This window comes from Aedes albopictus, chromosome 2 (assembly GCF_035046485.1).
Source record: "Aedes albopictus strain Foshan chromosome 2, AalbF5, whole genome shotgun sequence".
Taxonomy (NCBI): Eukaryota; Metazoa; Arthropoda; class Insecta; order Diptera; family Culicidae; genus Aedes; species Aedes albopictus.
In genome coordinates this window covers 1,559,536-1,581,533 of record NC_085137.1, presented here as the reverse complement: position 1 = coordinate 1,581,533, position 21,998 = coordinate 1,559,536, and the positions used below count along the sequence as shown (strand labels likewise).

Here is a 21,998-nt window from a genome sequence, read left to right as displayed (position 1 = left end):
TGACTTACAAAATCGACTGGAAACGACGGCACGAGTTTGCTCTGCTCGCTATATACCTACATATATAGCGTCATTCGTCATCTTCGTAATAGGCGGCTACCCGCACCTATATGCGTATCAGGGTTACTTCCCAGCAACCGCACCGGCGCGGCGCGGCCGTTGCCCACAGCATCACAAACTGGCCCTTATGCAATCTTCCAACAGCTATTGCTGAGGGAGGCAGTGCACTGCAGGCGTGCTTGACTTGAATATTTGAATTTTCTGCTACATCTGCGTCGTATGGGATCACCTTACACCCTAAAACAGACGCACCCTAACTTGGAGTGGCCTGCCTTGATGGTAACCACGTGTTTGCGATGGTCCAGAACGGTATTACGTGAATCAATTTTACCGTGTACGATACGATTTATGTTTAAAAACCCGTCCCTGTTTTAACCACACTTCACCTGGTTTAGCTGACCAAACAGGACCGATCTAGTCAAAAGTGTCATTTTACTGCTAATTATCGCACATCAAATGTGCAATTTCGCTACAACAACAGCCAGTATCAGGTTGTTTGTGTTTTGACTTCATGACATACTTCGATGCTACCCAAGCAGAGAGTGAGATGAAGAGACTGTGTAGCAGGTATTTACGAAACAAGCGCATGTGACTCTTGTCGGCTCTGCAGTAATCGAAATGCAGTGGACAAATTCAAGTTTTGAATGCACAAAGAAAAATCTACATATAGCTTAGTTCTGAATCTCCCATGGTTTGAGCGGTTCCATGGCGTGGCCACAGGCTAGCCGCATTGTTGATTAGATATGCATGCGTCCACCATATGTGAACTACGTTTTTCTTCCTGTTTTACTTACGTTGCCGAGCAACAGCGAGCGACCAGTTTACTTGGACTGGACGTTGAGCAACGACCTCGTGCAGGCCACTGACGCTGCCTGTATAGTCACCAAAGACCAAAATGTGTCACGCATTGTTCCATAATAATCAGTAGCAAGATGGAGATATATCTTTTTGTTTAGCAGCCCCCATTATTCAACTGTTAACAAAGCTTTCTGTTAGCATGTCATTCGTGGCGAGGCTCAAACAAGAAAGGTTACGATTCGAATGTAACATTTTCGTTTTCGATGTCTCTGACTGACTATGGAAAACATGTTACTTGCGAAATGCTACAACTCACGACAAGCGCTTAGGGTTCGATTAGGCGCCCTCCCCTAGCTACTGGAACCGAAAGATTACGCGTCAACCACTACTTTTGGTACGATGCCAAATTGATACATAATCGCTTCGTTTTTAGTAAACATGGATTGGATAGCTGCAGTTGGTAGCGAGTCGATTGGGGAAAAGGTAAAAGGCATTTTGGATAAGCAGGCCTACTACGCAGGAGGTATAGGTATCATGCGGGTTAGTCGGTCGTTCGTCGATTGATTGCATAAAATTCCTGCTCATCGCAGTAAGCGATGACCGACGCGGTCATCGAAGCCGTCGTCGTCGTCGTTTCCAATAGCAACACCGCGGATACGTGGGAAAACTATTAAATGGAGCGAGTCTATTTTGTATGTGGCTCTTTTTTTGTTTACGTGTGAGCATTTAGCGCGTCTTCGTGACTACTGGGTAGCTGGGCCCCACTTATGGAAATTTATGCACTATTGACGCGCGAAAATGGTTTGTTTTGCGCGATGGATTGATGCATGCATGCATGTAAAGGCTTCATCAATGGCGGTACGCAAACCGTAACTAAGGTAGTGCTCTTATTATTCGAAGTAGGTTTGACCCCGTGCCAAAAAAGCGAATGTTTTTGGATATTAAGGCAGAAAATATTCGTATTTTGTTGGTTTAGGCTTTTAACGATCGTCTCTGTTTGGTTCCCATCGAAAATGGGGTCATTCAGGTTAATGTTAAGCTTAAGTTTGTACCAGTTCTACAGATAATTTGACAAGGTGTGGAACCATACAACTTGTACCAATTGACTTGAAGTTCAAACGTTGATTTTAAAATCGTTTGAGCTATAGGGAAAGTCGCCTTAAATTAGAACTTCTGCCCAAATAGTCATACACTCTACCATACAACCTTGAAAAACTAATGTATCCTCTTGGCCCTTCCGGGTCTACCATTTCATCAACCGATAAAGCAACTCAAATTGTTACAATTTCCAGTTCCGTGTCGCGCTCTCGTTTATCAATAAAATAAATGATTTACCAGTCATTCCGTTTCAATGCCCATTGTCCACACCGAAGCAGTCCGTTTCCGCGGACAAAATCACTGCGCACCGCGCCGCCACCTTTGATCGCCATTAGTGCCACTTGATGGCAATTCACCAATAAGCCTACTATGTGTGTGGTGAACAACGCAACGCTCGAGTAGAGCGTAGTTCCCCTCTCATTGCTTTTTGAACGGTCGCAGCCGCGCTTGTGCAGTGTGCATCATATCGCGATGGTCAGTCAGAATGATGAACCGTACCAAGCTGTATACCAGGAAATTGAACGCCTTATTCGTGCTCGACGGGTGACAAGGTTTCCAAAAGTTAAACACTTCGAAAACAATGCGGTTAGTAGCGTGTATAAATATTAGAAACGCTGCTGGTGACGATTCAAGCAAAACAAACTAGCTTGAATGGTAACAACAATAAATTCCGATAACAATCGAATCGGATATGTGGAACCGACAGTTTGACGAGTGGCGGAAGTGACACCAATTTATGCGCGCATAAATGCGATGAGTTTAGATTGGTATGAACAATAATGTGCGCGCAGTGCACCTGTTCGCCAAAATTGATCACCAGTTCATTGGGTTCATTGCATAAGAGTAGACATACTGGCTATAGTCAAAGTAGGCGGAAATATGAAGATAGTTAATTCCATTGGTTTCCACGAATAACGGATCCTTTGCGGTCAAAGCTATCGGGAAAATTTACTCAGGTATCAGTATTCTTTATAAGGCCAACGAACCTAACCTTAAAATGACTGACAATTCTCAGGTCATTTTGACAGATGTAATATGAACATGAAAAGGACGGCAATAAGATCGATAAAGTAGAATATATGATCCGTCTTTTTCGTGCATGTGTATGGTCTGTCAAAATGACCTGAGAAGTGTCAAACATTTTCATGGCTTGCTTTATTGGTGTAATGAAGAATAGAATGAATGATGGAATGAACGACTTCTTAAATCCAAGCATGCTTGGTTTGAACGCTAGTTATGAATTTCGATCACTGCTGCACATGGAACAGTTTGTGGAACAGTCTAAAAATAAAGAAGTATCCATCTGTGGGAGAGCGTTTTCTGAGCGAGTGAAAGGCAAATGTTCAAACATTACTGGAGGAAGACTAGTAGGTGGCAGAGGATGTTTACATTGGTATTTCCAACATTTTAGTTTTGTTTTGGACGCTGCCGTAGTGATCGTTTTATTGACGCATTACAGTTATAGACAAGTTCGGTGAATAGCTAGATAGCTAGCAGCAGGATGTTTCGCTCGCTTTCGCTTTCATTTCCGATTCGCCTCACATGACGTTCACTAGGCTCAGTGCTGCAAAAAACTCATGTCATTCATTTGAATAATAATCAAAAAATCTTTCAAGTAAATTTTGCTTACAATCATGCTTCAAACGCTTTCAGTCAATCAGAGCACTTATCAAATATAGTAGGCGAGGACTTTTGGATGAATTCCTGCAGCAGTCCCAGGAGGAATCCTTGGAAAAACTCCTGGAGGAAATACTCAAGGAATTTCAGTAGAAACCACATGAGGAACTCTTGGAGGAATCACAAAAAGTACTTCAGGTGGAATCGCTGAACGATTTTCATGAAGAACCATTGAAGAAAGCTGTACCATAATATTTTGAAGAAAATTCAGTTCAAAAGGCATTTCCGTATGCGTCGCAGTTTGTTTCTGTGCATTTAAAAAGAGATGGATCGTTCAAAGGCCGAATGCCACTGGCAAGCTGGGCTTACGTATAGAGAAATTCCGAAGTAAATTCCAAAAAAGCTGAAGGAATCCCTGAAGGGACACCTGGGAGAATGCCTTAACGAGATCCTGAGAGAAACCCTGGAAAAACTTCTTGGGGAATCCCCGAAGGAACTTCAGGAGACTCCACATAAGAAACTCGTGAAGAATTCACAGAAGAAACTCCTGGGGGAATCCCTGATGACACTCCCAGGGAAATCACGAATGAATATTCAGATGGAATCGCTGGACAAATTTCATGAGGAACCCCTGAAGAAACTCCTGAAAGAATTCCTGAATGAATTCCTGAATTAGCTTGTTCTAGAATTTTAAAGCTGTTCCAAATAGATTGCGAGGACTCTTGGAAGAATTCCTGCAGGAGTTCCTGGAAGAATCCCTGGAAAAACTCTAGGAAGAACTACTCAAGGAATTTACCTAGAAACCACATCAGGAATTTTTGGAGGAATCAAAGGGTACTTCAGGTGGAATCGCTGAACGATGTTTATGTAGAATCATTGAAGAAAGCTGTGGAATGATATTTTGCATACAATTCAGTTCAAAGGTCCTTCCGTATGCATCGGAGGAGTTTCTTTCAAAGGCCGAATGCCACTGGACTCCTGCAAGAAACCCAAAAAAAATGCTCCTGAAGGAACTCCTGGGAGAATCCCTGAAGGTGATCTTGAGGGAAACTTTGGGAACTTCAGGAGACACCCCGTAATTACTCCTGAAGAGATCACAAAAGAAACTTCTAGCGGAAACCCAGATGGAACTCCGAGGGAAATCATGATAGAAATTTCAGATGGAATCGCTGGATGAACTTCATGAGGATCCCCTGAAGAAACCCTTGAAGAATTCCCGAATGAATCCCTGAAGAAGTTACAGGAAGGAAATTCTTGAGAAAATTTCTTGAACAATTCCAGGAAAAAAAAACTTGAAGAAATTCCATTAAGAATTCTCGAAGAATTTCTGGAAGAATTTGTGAAGAAATCCCTGAACGAGTTCTTGAAGGAATCCTTAAAAGAATTCCTGGAAAAATCTCCCCAGCAATTACGAGAGAACATTCTCCAGAAACTTCAAGAGAAATCTCTCAAAGAATTCCATAAAAAAAAAACCTGAAAAAATCCAAGAAGTCATTCCCGGAGGAATTCCTGAAAAAAAAAATCTGCGAAAATCGCTGAAGCACTTACTGGTAAATTATTGAAGGAACTCTTGGAGTAATCCCTGAAGGATTCCTGGAGGAACAACTCTAGAAATTCCAGAAAAACATCCTTAAGAAACTCCAGATAAAACTCCTCCAAGAATTCTAGGAGGAATTTTCGAAGTTGTTACTTGAAAATCCATCAAGAAATACCTGGAGGAATCCCAGTAGGAGTCCCATAATGAGCTCCTGTTAAAATCCACGAAGGAGTTCCTGCAGAAATCCAGAAATCCAGAAGCTCCTGGAGAAATTCTTAGAGAAATTTAATAAGAAATCCAAGAAAAAGCTCCTAAAGAAATCTCTCCAACTGTTCCAGGAGGAATCCCTCAAAGAATTCCAGGAAAAATCCTTGGAGTGATTCCTAGAGGAATTCCTAAAGGAGTGTACGAAGAAATTCCTCAAGGAATCCGGGAGAAATTCCACACAAAATTCCTGAAGGAACTCAAGGATAAATTTCTGGAGGAGTTCATGGAAAATTCCATGAAGAAGCTCCTCGAGAATTCACTGATTGAATTAGAGAAGAAATTCCTGAGGCAGTTCATAGAGAAATCCTTGATGGAGTTCTTAGAGAAACATCTCCACAAATTCCAGGAGAAGTCCCTTGAAGATTTCCAGGAAAATCCCTGGAAAAAAACCTGGAGGAATTCAAGAAGAAATTCCTGGAGGAGTCCGTGAAAAAGTTTATGACAAAATCCCAGAGAAATTCCACAAAGAACTCTAGGATTTTTTCATAACTAGGATAAAGTCCAAGAAGAAATCTCTGAAGAAGTTGTAAAAATCCCTGAAGCACTATCTGATGGGTTTATGAAGAAACTCTTGGAGAAATCTCTGCAGAAGTTCTTCGAGAAATCCTTGAAGGAATTTGATAAGAAATCTTAAAAGGAGTTCCTAAAGAAATCTCTCCAAGTATTCCAGGAGAAATCCCTCAAAGAATTCCTGGAATAGTCACTGGAATGATTCCTAGAGGAATCCCTAAAGGAGTTTATGAAGAAATCCATCAAAGAATTCCGGAAAAAAATCCCTACAAAATTCAAGGAGAAATCCGTGAAGAAATTCCAGGAGTAGTCCCCGGAGAGTTTATGGAAGAAATTCTGATGAAATCTCTGAAGGAGTTCTTGGAGGATTCCCTAAAAGAATTCGTGGAAAAATCTCTCCGGCAATTGCAGGACGAAATTTTACAGCGACTTGAAGAGAATTCCATAAAAATACATGACAAATTCCATGAATAAATTTCCGAAAGAATCTCTGAAAAAAGAAATTCTGGGGGAGTCCCAGAAAGATTTCTGGAGGAGTACCTCAACAAATTCCAGAAAAAAAATCCCACAGGAACTCCAGCTGAAATCCTCCAAAGAATTCTATGAGGAAGTTATTCCTTAAAAATCCTTCAAGAAATTCCTGGAGGAATCCCAGAAGGAGTCTCTGAATGAGCTCCTGCTGAAATCCACGAAGTAGTTCCTGGAGAAATCCTTGAGGAAATTTGATAAGAAATTCCAGAAGACGTTCCTAAAGAAATCTGTCCAACTATTTCAGGAGAAATCCCTCAAACAATTCCAGGAAAAAAGCCCGCCTGAAGTGATTCCTAGAGGAGTTCCTAAAGGAGTGTACGAGGAAATCCCTCAAGGAATCCGGGAGAAATTCCACACAAAATTCAAAGAGATATCCCTGAAGGAATTCATGGATAAATTTCTGGTGGAGTTCCTGGAGAATTCCATGAAGAAACCCCTGGAGAATTCACTAATGGAATTAGAGAAGAAATTCCTGAGGCCGTTCATGAAGAAATCCTTGATAGAATTCCTAGAGAAACATCTCTACAAATTCCAGGAGAAGTTCCTTAAAGATTTCCTGGACAATCCCAGAAAAAAATCCTGGAAGAAATCAAGAAGGAATCCCTGGATGAATCGCCTGGATGAAAGTCCGTGAAGGAGTTCCATGAAGGAAGAAATCCCTCAAGAAATCCCAGAGGAAATTCCACAAAGAATTCAAGGATGAATTTCTGTAGCAATTCCCGAAAAGTTCCTGGAGAAATCTCTGAAGAAATTCCTGGAGAAGACCCTGAAGGAGTTCCTGATGAAATTTCTGAATAAATTATGAAGGAATTCCTAGAGAAATCTCCCTAGCAATTGCAAGGAATTCAATTAGAAGTTTTTAAAGGAATCCAATCCAGGAATCAATGGAGAAATCACTGAAGGTGTTGCTGAAGGAATCCATGAAGGAGTTTATGTTAGAATTTCTCAAAGAGTTCTTGGAAAAATCCAACAAAAAATTCAAGCAGAAAATCCTGAAGGAAATCCTTCAGGAATCCCTGAAAAGTTTATGGAAAAATCCCTGGAAAAGTCCCTGGATGAATCTTTAAGGGAACACCAAGAGGAATTAATAACGAGGTTCCTGGAGATGCGATCCCTCATTGTTTTCCAGAAGACACCCATCTAGGAATTTAAAGCGAAATCCATAACAAAAAAACCCTGCTGAAATTACAGAAACAGTTCCTTTAGGAAACCCTGAAGAAATCCTACAAGAAGTTCCAGAAGAAATTCTCCAAGAAACTTCGAGAGAAATTTTTCAAATAATTTCAGAAGAAATCTCTTAAATAGGTCCCAGAAAACTCCTGGACAGATCCCTGACGGAACTGCGGGAGAAAACCCAGAAAAAAAATCTAGAAAAATCGCTAAAGAAATTCCTGGAGGAATCCCTGAAAGAACTCCTTGAGGAATCTCTGAAGCTATTTTTAGAGGAATCTATATCTATATCTATCTATATATATAAAAATAAGTTTGTTGTCCCTTTGAGGCAACAAAACTCAAGAACGGGTGAACGGATCATCATGACTCTTGCACGGTTTGATTCGTATTCATGGTGGCTGTGTTTATATACAAAAAAACGTTATGAAAATCAACTAGAAAAGTAAGAAAATTGATAAAGAACTGATTTTTCATGAGCTGGGTAGGAAATCGACTCGATCGAAATGACACCAATCTAGAGTGCGGTGCTATTTTGATCGTAACAGTTGTCAAACCACCACAAGACGGCAAGACAAAGTTTGCCGGGACAGCTAGTTTCTTAAAAAAATCTTAGAAGAATTCCTGAAGAAATTCCTGGAGTAAATCACGAAGAATTGCTGAATGAATTCTTGAACCGTGGATAAGAAAACCAAGAAGAACATCTGAATGAATTCCTAAATAAATTCCAGGAGTCATTGAAGTTTTGAGTGATGTCTTCAAACAAAATTGTATATTTTTATGACCATGGTACAAATGTCCCAAATGGAGGATAACGTGTCTCTAGAGCCGGCCTGATACCTGATTGCAAGTAGACTGTGAAAAGATACATTAAAGAGTAGACGGAGGTCTAAGACCATGCCCACTAGGGTGGGTCAACGCTGTATGGGAAAATTAAAATTTGGTCAAATTCATCGCGATTGAAGCTCGATAAGACCGAGCATTACGGCCCATACACAAATTTTAGGGTTTTCATACAAAAAAAATCCCTAATTAATCCACCTAGCGACGACGGTGGTGCCTTTCTCGTGCCTTCGAAAACCAATTTCAACAAAACTCAAATGAAATGGATTAACAAAAATCCATTTCAGAATACCGGAAATCTAATAGTTTATTCGGCTTTTAATGTTTGGGCCTTATCTAAACTCTTAAAAAAATCGCAATCTTGAATTTTGAGCCGCCATCATTGAACAGCTGCCACCTTGAATTTGTAGCCGCCATCTTGAATATCCTGGTCGCTATTTTTGAAGCCTAGATATCTTCCCCATGCCAAATATACCAACATTTCATGATTTTAGAGCATAAAACTACATTGAACAGACGACATTTTGGATTTATGACCGCCATCTAGGATATTCTGGTCGCCATTTTTGGACTCCGGACAGCTTCCCCATACCAAATATACTCCATATTGCATTATTTTAGAGCCTAAAACTCAATTAAACAATCGCCATCTTGGATTTTAGACCTCCATCTTGGATAGTCTGGTCGTCATTTTCGAACTCCGGTTATCTTCCTTATACCAAATATACCCAATTGAATTTGGAGCCGCCATCTTGAGTATTAGGCTGCCATTTTAAATTTTGGGCCGATATCGTGGAATTTCTGGTTTCCAGTTGTGATTTCCGCACAAAATTCGTCAACCATGCTAAAGGTAACAAAATTTGCCGCAGTTTGATGTGATGCATGATGGGACTTGGTTCAGTTTTATATACGGCCAGTTCTACCGGTGCTGATCTGGATCACTGAAATGGCCATAACTTCGGAACGCCTCGACCGATCCGGACCATTTTTGATAGCAAACAATGCGGTAAAATTCCGATTCGATTCGAGCTATAATTCCTAAAATCGATCAATGGGAAGTGCCATAAAAGTGAGTGAACTTTTTTTGCGCACAGACATACATACATACACACATACAGACATCATCTCAATGCGTCCAACTGAGTTGATTGATATATGTGACTTGAACCTTCGAGCCTTCTATCGAAAATTGTGAACATAAGGCGTTTCAGTACACTTTGGTGTACGAGAAAGGCAAAACGTTACGGAGGAAGGAGGTTAAGGATAGGATATCAAAAATGTCGATTTTACCGTTACGTAATAAATGGATGCTACCTAATTATTAATTGAAATTCACTGTTGAATTCAAGTTGCGCAGATGAGTCGCATTAGATTTGATGTCACATTTCATATACTCAATATCGTAGAGTAGTCTACTCCCAATTCTCAGCTCATTTACCTAGAATAAACCAAGCAAAACAAGAAGAAGCAGAATGGCGTAATTTTATCTCTGACAGCGTCAAAGCCACAATACGGTGGATTGTATTTCAGTTTTACTCTCATTATCTTTGAATCATATCAAATATTTGCTCGCTGCGTTTCAGGCCTGCAATAGTAACATTTTATATGGCTGGCTGCGAATGCCACTGAACTCAGTGTCGGATTCCTGTTAAGAATGAGATCAGCTGGGCAAGATATGTGATTATGTACCTTATAAGATAGAATTCACATATGGGCGGCTTCGTGTACTTGCAACATAACTTGATACAGTTTAGTTTAGTTGTACTTTCAACGACGACGATGAGAATTTGTTTACTTGCCCATAGTCAATTCCAGGTCGAGGTGAAATCGCCAATCCAGCAAATAAAGGCAAAAGGTTGCAATTGTAATCGAACGCCGTGCCGCACCGGTGTTATAATTAATACCCCACATTTTATCGGCAAATATAAATAAAAATGCAGCCGCAAGACCGGAGAACGCGTGCCCTACAATCAAAGCAACCACCGGTTTTAAGCGCGTTGCCGGTGGCAACCTTGGATTTCAGCAGCTCTACACAACAACATTATTATTAACAAGCGCCACTCGATCAAGTAGGCCTTGTTGTGGAAGTTTAACTTTCAACTACATCTCTGCTCTGCACTTGTTTTATTGTTAATTGCATTTCAAGGGCTACTGTGATGGAGTTGAATTGAAAATTGAAAACAGCAGTTCACATTCTTAGATGTTCGTTCAAAACGAAGTTCTCGTTAATTTTGGCATATGGTGGTAGGTGTCTTTGCATGCACGGCAGAAAACCGGTTGGTGGCTTCGGATGTTCACGTTCAGTTCAATCCACAAGAAGTGTGCTTCGCAAACAAAGATCGAAAGAAAATACAAAAATTTCTTCAATGGTTTAGAGGCTATGATTGGTTTGAATCCGCCAGCGCCAGCAAGTTCACGCCGTCTCTAATTAACAGACCAATAAAAGCCAATGTGAATTTTCATCTCCCTCACTTTTCCTTTCATCTTTGTTGTGCTTTTATTTCACTTTCGTTAGATGCGGAATGTTATTGAAAGGTTTTTCTTCACTTCGTTTGGACGAATCAACTGAAAGGGTAATAAAAGCTTCTTGTAGGACAAGTGAGCATTAATGTTATTGTTTATTTTGCGTCAAACACGGCATGCTCAAGAATTCTCGTGACCAGCTCAAAACTCAAACACTGAACCCGCACGTGCTTAACAGTTCACAAACCGAACTAAGAGGTGCTGAGAGCATTGATCGTTATCCTCTGTGAGAGAAAAGAAGCGCCGGGTGAGACTCTACCAAAAAGACAATGGTTTCTCACCTTGAAATGCGACTCGACGCTACCGAAAAACTCGCCGGCCCGTATGGTCAGGTATAGGTGCATCACAGAGAAACAGACGTAACACTTAAACAATTTCATTAAGAAACATCGTCATAAAAACTTAATCGCCCAATGCTAAATGTACTGTGTTAGGCCGGGCCGCCACTAGATGGCGGTAGTGAGCAAACGTCAAACAGGAGCAAAAACGATACCAGCATCGACCTACTACTGAATATTTGAATCACCCGTTAAATAGGTGATCGATGGGAAGCGATGAGAGTGCGACGTCTGTTTCTCTGTGGGTGCATTTTTGAAATCGGTAAATTGGTTTCTCCGGTGTGATTGGTGATAATAGTCTCTCTCTTCACACCGTTGTTGACCGTGACTTCTCTCGCGGGTTAGCCTTCTTGAAAAGGAAAGGACTTTTTGCACTCAAAGCTCTCATCCATCATTATGCAATGATCTCCATTGCTTTCGATTTTTGTTATTTGCATTGCATCCATACCCGATCGATCGATCGATCATCTCATAACCCTCTGCCAGTCAGCGCCAGCGGATGCTGCAAAAAGTAAGCGAAGCATGCCGAATTTTTAAACATAGTGTACCAGAATAACCACATTTTACGCAAAGCGAAGTGTAGCAAAAACTCAAAGCGTATGATTACATAAGCGCTTCAACATGGCAATGTAAATTAATCAATTTGTATTTTACAATACATGATTACTACCTAATCGTCGATAATGAAAACATACTTTTTATAACTTACAGCTTGGAATCTCTCAAACAAAAATGTTGGAGGAGCGCGTACAGAGCATAGATATTAAGTTTTTATGTCCAAAAATATAATTTATTATATATTTCATTTATACAGGTGGTTTTGGTTGAAACAATTTAAAACAGTGGTTTGACCGCTTCTAATCTGAACACTTTTTAATGTGAACCCCGCTAATCTGCACATCGTTCAAACTGAAACGAGATGGTTCAAAAATTGTTTTTTGCCTATAGGATTACTAGATGTTCAAATTGAACATGTCCCCGATGGTTTGCATGAGCTGTTGTTCAAACTAACGGAGATAGACGGTAAAGCCTCAATGAGCCATTTTACGAGACGTTTCGGATCAGCTGATCGCTCATTTCATGAATGAAAATTTGACAGGAGGTTGCGCCCAAGCCCGTGAGTGTTAATATCAATATCAACACTGTTGTCGTTTCGTAAAATAGACTATAACCCACCTTACGGCAATATGTAGTGTCCTTCTAGTGTATTCAATATAACATGTTGACAAAAATTAAGTAGGGTCTTGGACCTTTTGGAGGTGGGCACTTATTTTAGGCACTTGCTGCTATAACTCAGTCAATTTCAAACCGATTGACTTCAATTTTGGAACATGGCTAGATACTATGCGTATCTGATCGTGCCTCAAAAATCAAGTCAAAAGGTTCAAAATTGACTGAGTTATGGCAGCAAGTGCCCAAAATAGGTGTTCCTGCCTAAATGGTCCCAGACCCTATCGTTATTATAAATATTGTGTTTTGTTTCGTATAAAGACAAAAACCATATTTTGCTTCCGATACGATTTTTGTTTCAATTTTAGTATATGTAATAGTAAGCGAATGTTAGAAATTAGCTTTTGTAGTGAACATATAGTTTTTCCATGCACTTTGGTGTGCGAAAAAGATCAAAAATAAAAAAATGTAAATTTGATGAGTGTTGGTTAAAATGATGACTAAGTTCATTAGTTCAATCACATCGCAGTTGAAAAATATGAAACAGGAAGATGACATTATCTGTCATTTACATATTACTCATCGATTACGAATTTATTTTGCATTAGCCTACGCTGATTGACAGTCTTGAAGATTTCAAAACCTTAGATTTGTTTCTCAAATGCAAAACATGTACTTGTTTTTGTAACAAAATAAAGATACTATTACAAATCAATATTACGTGTCACCCATTGAGCAATTGCTGTTTGCACACCGGTGATGACGAGACGACATCGATTCAGGTTTACTATGATTGTCGTCCATGCTGATCGTCTTGCCGAACAGCAGCGCGGCGTTACCACCAACAACGACAAGTCTAGACTGACTCACCGCCTGCTTTGCGGTTTTGCACGCAGAATATGCTATAAGAAGCAAATCCCCCCTCTTGTCGCATGAAAGCGAGAAGACTCGAGAAAGCCCAAAGCCCCATGCTATATTGCAATCACTTCACTGGTAAACCGGTCACTATTATTTCCCTGTAACGAGTGCGATAGGTGTCTATTATTTGTCGCCATTGCATATTGCTTTATGAGTCATACACGGAGCCCCATACCGAACCGAACTCTGACTGACTGTATCGTACAATATGCGTAATTGAACACACAACAGTTACTGTCATGTGCTGGGGAGGCATGCCTTCCTCAATTTGAATTATTATTACTCTCTCGTGTTGATAACAAATCTCGTCATTTCCTTTATTCAGTATGTTGTCCATATTCCAAGTTCAAACCTCGTGTACAATTTACTACGTAGGGTGTAATGTCCTCACCTCCTCGCATCAGGAGGAGCATTGAGCTGAGCATACGCTCCATTCATCAATATTCTTTGTTCCTGGTTGGAGGTTGGAGGAATATTAGCCCGTCCCAGGCCTACTACGATCCGCCAGTGCCTATTGGGACTGTAGAAAAAGGGGGAGACCGGTTGTTTAAAGCTGTGATTATTTTTATACATCGTGGCTGCTGCTGGGCTGGACTGGGGATATCCCTATATGGATGGTGTTGGTTTCTGTGGTCGGGGTGGTCATACTGAATCCGAATGACTCACTCATTATCGCGCGCATGATTCCTTCATTCCTACAACAACCGGTCAGCTGGCCTGGCAGTGAAAACGTTTGTCAATCGCATCGTCTTTGTCATGGATCCGAGTGGGCTGAGATCGCGATAGGTGTATGAGTTCAAGTTTATTGATAATTGTGGTAATTGTGGTAATTCCTGAGAATTCTTTGACACTACACTACTGTGACACTGCGTAGTGCAACAACATTAGCAGAAGGCGCTAGTTTGAAACGTCAAACGAAAAGAAAAACAACGTGTGTGCCTTTGAATGTGAAGGCCTAAAGATTGCGGACTGAAATATGACAGCAGCCAGGTTGCTTTGACCGATTTCTAATGAGAACATACTGGAAAAATATGTTATTAGAAGGCACAGAATGCTGCTTATGATATACACGCTAAAATTTTGACCAATTATAACCCATATATTAAAGTTCCATTGGTAAAATTTTGAGCAAGATCGAATAAGTTTTCTGAAAGTTATAGAACTTTTAGTAAAACTTATAAGATTTTTTAACACATTTTTAATACATTATATCTCAATATGTACTTGATGAAACTTTTTCATTTTTTTTTGTGGTACAGCTTATACCTAAGGCTTTCATATGCAGCTTCGTTTGAGGTTCTATATTCACTACAAAAAATATGAAAAATCTGTATATGTTCAGAGTGTCATTTGGAAATTTATCATATTTTGATCAATAGAAGTGCCAAGTATTTTCAACTTTTTTAAACTCTCTTAATGTAATACACTAAGGTCTTTTTTTACACCGGTAGTTTTTCTGCTTTAACTCGGTCAATTTTGAGCCAATTCACATGAAAATTTGTACATAGGTAGACACGGTTAGTACAACCTGTGTACGGAAAATCAGATAGGTAGGTTCAAAATTGACCGAGTTAAAGCAGAAAAACTACCCGTGTAAAAAAAGACCTTAGTGTAATTTTATACAGGACCTACTAAACTACATATGTATGAAGAGTAGGTCCTATGGATTTTTCGTTCAGTCAATGCACTTTTTTTGGTGGAAAACGTTTGGCAGATTATATGTGCAAAATATATGTAGTAAATTTTTAAACATCGTCAGCTACATAAGCACATTTTTCATATTTTTGTAGTGAATATAAAACCTCAAAGATAGCTGCATGTGAAAGCCTTAGGTATAAGATGTAACACATAAAACATTGAAAAAATTTCGTCGAGTACATATTGAGATATAATGTTTTAAAAATGTGTTCCAAAATCTTATAAGTTTTTAGAAAACTTATTCGATCTCACTCAAAATTTTACCAATGGCGCTTTATTATTTGAGTCATGATTGGTCAAAATTTCAGCGTTTTTGATTGACGCATAAAAAAGTTATAAACATTTGACAAAATATTTTGACAAAAAAATTTGCTGTACGGACAATTGTTTGATACACTGTATATATGGTCTACTGCAAGGATTTATGCTAGCTTGCTTACTGCCGGCACCGCTCAATCGTCAAATTTTCGGTGGGAGTAATCAGACCAGCATAAATTCGTGCACCGGATCATTGAGAGATGAATTTGTGAAAAAAAACATCGCATTTTCGTGGGATTCGAACCCACGACTCCGTATTGGCTAAACCGGTGCTTCAACAAACTCAGCAACAAACTCAACAAACAACGATGCGATATTTTTCGCATGCACTTTTGTTGCAGTGCGATGTTTTCCGAATACACACTGGCTGCATTCTGCAGCAACTGACAATTCTTTGGCGTCTGTCAGTTGTTGCTGTTATCGAATTTCATTCGCTATGTGGAATGTAAACATATTGCAGTTATTGAAAGTTTACCTCATCATTTGATTTATAGGTCCAAACATGGAATAATTAGTACGACAGTGATTAGTAGAAAAATCCTGCGATTTTGTAATTGACGAGTAGGTGCATAAAAATTCAATTTTGATAAAATTTCCTATGAGTCAACTCGGTCAGATACAATATCATTTAAAAATGAAATCATGGTGAATTTTCGACGTTCTTTTAATGTTTGGATATTAACTCTCAGAAACCCCCTGCAACCATCAAGAACTCCCAAGAGCTTGAGCTTGAGCTTGATTGACCGCCCGTAGATGCTACTCCAGTATCGCCAGACCAGCTACACTCACACAAGGAACCAGTGTGAGCGTTGGTGATCTTCTAAATTTTAGGCGACAATGGCGCCTGCCACGTCTGGTTGCAGCTCAATGTGGGGAAGGGGAAGGAAGTGATGATTGCAATCGTTTGTATCCACATCAGACCGAATATACCTCTGCGTCTACACAAACTCATTCGGATGTCGGCGTGTTGGTGGGATATGGTTGGCAGAGGGTTCACACATTGGTGCGTGAATGCCAGGCGTAAGGTGATAGATTAGCGCGATTATTCCTATGAAACTAAAGCGGCACAGTTCGCTCGATTGCATAGCTTGTAGGCGTTATCTGATAGATTGACACTGTACTGTGAAAGTTGGAAGGAAGGGATACGGCTTTTCAACCGTTTCTGGTTCTAGAAATAGCTATGAACATATGAATATACATGAATTGTATATATATAGAGAGAAGAGTATCGAGAAGGTGGATAGAAATATACAAAGCAGAAGGAAAGGGACGGGTCAGTAATTGAACCCAGGACCTTCTGCATATGAATCAGAAGCGGTAGCCACTAGACCACCAAGCCCGTTACAACTATCAAGAACTCCCAAGAATCCCCCAAAAAACACCTGAAACGTCTTTCAAACATACGCTTGAAACCTTTCAGATACATCTCTGAAAACTTGCTGGATAACTAGCGATGGGCACACATTCACATATATCATATAGGATCCAATTTTTCCCTGACACCCCCTGAAACGTCAGGTGGGTTTCTGAAATTCCCGGATGCTCTCTCGAAAGCGCTCTGAAACCCTCAAAAACATCTTCGGAACTGCATGAAACCCTCATTAGTTCCTAAGAAACCCCACATAAAACGACCTGAAACGTTTTGAAGCCATTTTTGAAATATCTCTGAAAACTCTTTTAAAGCATCTTAAGTCCCCAGAAATTACTAAACCGCCTGAAGCGCTCTAAAACGCCTCAAATAGAAGCATATTTGTGTGGCTTCGTGGTCCTGTGGCTAGTGTCACAAAGCACTTAGTCGCATCGTGCTGAGGAGCGTGGGTTCGAATCCCGCAGCAGTTTTCAGGAGAAGTTTTCGGCTGTGCCATTGGGCGTTGGATGCTAGTCTGTTGTCCAGTGTCGTGCTTCCTTCAATGGGCAAATAGCAAAAAAACCTCTCTTAAAACCTACTGAACTTCTCTTAGAAGCCCTCTGAAATGCTCTAAAACCTTCTGATCCTGCTTGAACCTCCAAAGACCTAATATTAGAAATCCCAAAGAACGCCTGGAAACGCATTGAAACGCCTTACAATTTCTTTTGAAACATCACTGAAATCTCTTTGAAAGTTTACTGCAACTCTCGAAAACCACTTCCAAACTCGGAAAACTTGAAGTCCCTAAAACCCACTGAAGCCTCATGAAACCCCAGGAAAACCTTTAGAAACCCTCTACAACACTCAAAACCCACTCAGAAACCCCTTGAAACGGAAGTGAGAGCATCACCGGAAACCAATTCCAAAGTCCCAGAAACCCCTTGAACCTATCCTGAATTGCCTTGAAATCTGAAACTTCTTTTAAGGCTCCCTGAAATTCGCGTAAACTCCTTCATAAACCTTCGAAACCCATTGATACGCCTCGAAACCTCTCTGAAACACCCTCCAAAGCCCTCCTTAAACCTCCTGATATCCCCAGAAACCTCTCCGGATTTCTCTTGCAGCCATCTGAAACTACGTTGAAAATCTCTGAAACTCCCAGGAGCTTCTTTGAAACGGTTACTAGAACTCCCATTGAAATTTAAAATAAAAATTTGACAAATTTATTACAGATTAATTTAAAGTTTTAACTGTTATTGATAATGATTATGAGAATTGCAGGGTGGCATAGACTCTCGGACGACTCCTAAAATGAATACGTTAATAGCCAGGGAGAATATATGTTTATTTCAAAAACTTTTTTTTTTCGTTTGGAAGTGGAGTCTCCAGAAGTATAAGTACAAGGATCTGTGGGATATGCTGTCAAAAACTGTTGAACTTAATGAAACTGGGTAAAATATGGTGTTACGACCATTCTTGGCAATAATTAACTTGTCATCGAGTAATTACAGTCAAAGTTAAACGATATCTAATAATTTGAGGGTTATTTAAGAGAACGGTCTGGTAGAAAGACTGATTGAAACAAACAAAAATATTTATATATTGGTAAGACGTGCATATTCCAAAAATCATCAAGTCTGTTGAATTTCTTAACGTTCTGTTGACATCTGAAAGTAATTCTAGATGATATGTCTCAATTATAGAGCTGTTTTAAGATGCTCTAGAATTAAATTCTAAATTCTGAGCGATGAAAACCCTACAAAATGTATAATCCTAACTAATCCACCTAGCGGTGATGGCGCCTTTCTCGTGCTCAAGTGACATGTTGACGCACTTTCATACGTTTAATAAAAATCCATTCCATGGCACCAGAAGTCATATCGCTTATCTGGCTTTTGATGTTTGTTGTTAGTTTGTTAATGTATTTACGACACTTTACACCTGAAGGGTGCATTCGTGTCGCTGGCTTTTGATGATGGTGCCCTAAACTCTTAAAAAAAGACGCAATCTTAAGTTTTGAGGCGTCATTATGGATTTCAGTCCGCCATCTTGGAAATTTTAGTCGCCATTTTAGACCGCAGACTTCTTCCCCATACCAGATATACTTATATTGAATGGGTTTAGAGCCTAAAACTCCATTACACAGCCGCCATCTTGGTTATTCTGGTTGCTATTCTTGGACTTCGGAAATCCTTCCTATACCAAATATATTCAAATTGAATAATTCATTAGCCTAAAACACCAATAAATACCTGCAATCTTGAATTTGGGATCGCCATCTTGGATATTCTGGTCGCTATTTTGGGCTCCAGACACCTTTTCCATATCAAATATACCGATATTGTGTGTTCGCTTTGAATTTTACGAATCTTTTCCAAAGATGTCGTAACTTTAATGTTAAAATTCTCTGTTTTCCTTCGAAAACTTATCCTGAGTAGGGGTGAAGTACTGACGATCATAACGTGATATTGGTTTGATTGATATAAGATCTAAAAATAATATCTGAAAAATGTTTCTGGAACATCTGAGCAATATCAATGTTTGATATTTCAAGATCAAACGAATATCATGCTGCTATTGGTTAGATCTTACAAAATCTAAATATCATCTGATGATGATGTTCCAGGAGTAAATATTAGATATTATTTTTAGATATTTTATATCTTATATCAATCAAACCAATATCACATTTTGATCTCAATATCAAAATATGCTATTATTGAGCTTTTTTCCTCTACCCGGGTTTTTACGTTAGTCTAGGTACTATATTAAATCTAAGCGGCTACATTCAAGCTCTAAAGCACTAAACTCACTCTCTTAAATTTTCATGAAAAGGTCACTACTGTAAACTCACAAAAACCCGTTACGAAATGAAAACTTTCTTCTCACAAAGACCCGAACCTTTATTCAAATACATGCCGTTTTTTAGAAATAACGGAGCAGTAACTGCGAGTATTCTTTTGTACCTGACCAATAATTTTGTCGTTCAATTCTGCAATTTCTCAACTAATTCAGTTTTTTGTTCTTATGAGGAGGGCCTACTATAGGCAAATTATCGTTCAAAAACCGGTTGAATTCGTATTAAGATAACTGGTGAATTACAGTGGTGTATAGTGGGTGGAACCGTCTTTAACGAATTCTAAGTGTAAGGCTCTAGGAGGAGTGAGCCATAAATAATAATTAGGATCAGAAAAGAGAAATGACAATAATTGTAGAAAACTGTCTTTAACTATACGACGCAACCTGCAATGCTAATTAAAGTGTATGTACAAACATACTTCTTGTTATTGTCCTGACCTGACCTACCATTCCACGGTAGTCTACTATAGAGCAACCTATACACATTCAATTCCATTGCCGACGCCATGGCCTGCTTCTACGGACCCTTTCCACCAACTGTAGAATGGTACGTGCCATCTGACGGCAACGAATATATCGCATACCTACACACGGACAGCGTAGGAAGGCGAAAACCAAGAAGGATAACAAAAATAATTATACATCTGGTGCACACACTTGTACTCACTTGGAGAAGGTCGCCTGGTACTCCTTAATTTCCTTCCGCGAGAACTCGTGAAACTCGGTGTAGACATTGACGACCCGGTAAGTGTGCTTCACTTCCTCGCCATTTTCCAACGCATCGTTGATTTGCTGACGACGGTTCAGGACCGAAAAAAGCTCCGACTCAGCTGACATTTCGGTTTTCTTTATTTTTCACTGAAAATTACGCCTTTTGTTATCCTTGGCCAGATCAATGGCAGCCGCTTTGCTATGGCTCTCCTGTTACCACCACACTCGCGCGGAAGCCGACAGGATACGACCGGAAATACGCCTACACACCACGGTTTGGGGAGCACTATATAGACACAATCACGTTTTCACTCACTTATTGTGGGGATTTTTCCAATTCAATCTATTCAAATTGGCTCTTCCTCTAACTGTGGGGTTGAATGCAGTTTAATTAAATTGCATTCGACACATACACCGTGATGTGAAGTTGAACTTTGCTGACTTATTATTGTTGCACTTTTTGTTATCGTGTTACTTCACCGCTGTTTGTACGCACCGGGATGTCTCACACACGGCCTCGTGTAGGTATGTAAATGCCTACTACGTCGCTCTAACAATGAGCCTGAACCATTTGAACAAGGGAGGCTGTGTTGTTTTTCATGCAAGAGCCTACTACTATTGATTACCGGACCTGAGACTGGGTTCTTCAGACGTGAGTATTATTGTTGTCGAGTATGAGCACTAGATGTGTTGTGAAGGAAGAATGGTTGCAGCACAGCAAGCAAGAGAACACGTTTCATAGAGCCACCGTCTCTGTTGAAAGCAGAAGTGAAACTGAAAATTCAAACGATACCCGACTCTTTAACGGCTTCGCCGTCTCTCGTGTTTCGGCCAGCGCGTGTTGCTCTCTCTGCAGCATAAGAGTATTCTCTGTGATACAGTGAAGCCTTCTTTTGTAGACATTGTTTGTTGTTTGTTCGAAAATTGCAATAGATTGTGTTTATTTTCAACTTAATGTATACATTCATAATTATTGTATTGAAAATTTTAGTTATTAGAAGTCCTTTTCCTTGTGCACGCGTTGTGATAAATTTCAAACAGTGTTTTTTTTTTTGGTAAATAAATTTCCCAAAAATATACAATAATAAACGTAAAACAAGCTTCTGTAAATACTCACTTTATCACATATATACTCATATGCTACTGATACAGGCAGCTGCAAGTGCATTCTAGGCACACAGTTGAACAACCAACGTGTCTTTTTTTTCTATAAAAGGTCATGTTTATGCTGGTGGTATACTCTCCTTCTCTTCTTTCTCTCTCGATTGCTCATTTACTCGCAATGAATTGGCTCTCTCAATGTATCTGAATAACGGCTGAATAAAATCATACAGCATGCAAGGAACGACAGTCGACGTCGTATATACATCATTGCAGTTTTATTCTTTAAAATACAATTATACTCGAGTCTTTCAGGAATATTAGCCAATTTGGTACCTTGTGATAAAGAACTTCAACTATTAAAATAAAAAGTCTATTCCAGAACAACACACGTTTTTACGTTTAATTTTGTCTGTGGTTTAACAATATATTTGAGTGAGCTGTACGAATTTGTTTTAGCGTGTACTGTTTGGTTGTGCACCTGCTTGGCTGCCTGGATGCTGGAAGTCTTGTTATTCTCATCTAACAGCAGGTAATGTCCACCAAAATGTTTGAAACAGACAAAAAAAAAAGTCACATGAAT

At 39.7% G+C, this 21,998-nt stretch overlaps 1 protein-coding gene across 1 annotated transcript in view; it reads right to left on the bottom strand.

Annotated features, from left to right (window-relative positions):
• Positions 1-21,078, bottom strand: part of LOC109421195 (EF-hand domain-containing protein D2 homolog) — a 39,229-nt gene extending 18,151 nt beyond the window's left edge. Inside the window, exons 1-2 of the mRNA XM_062848989.1 lie at positions 20,946-21,078; positions 20,271-20,682 (exon numbers count right to left, since the gene is read on the bottom strand). Of these exons, the coding sequence (XP_062704973.1) occupies positions 20,271-20,440 (170 nt within the window). The 5' untranslated portion in view covers positions 20,441-20,682; positions 20,946-21,078. The remainder of the gene's footprint in view (positions 1-20,270; positions 20,683-20,945) is intronic.
• Positions 21,079-21,998: the final 920 nt, after the last annotated feature.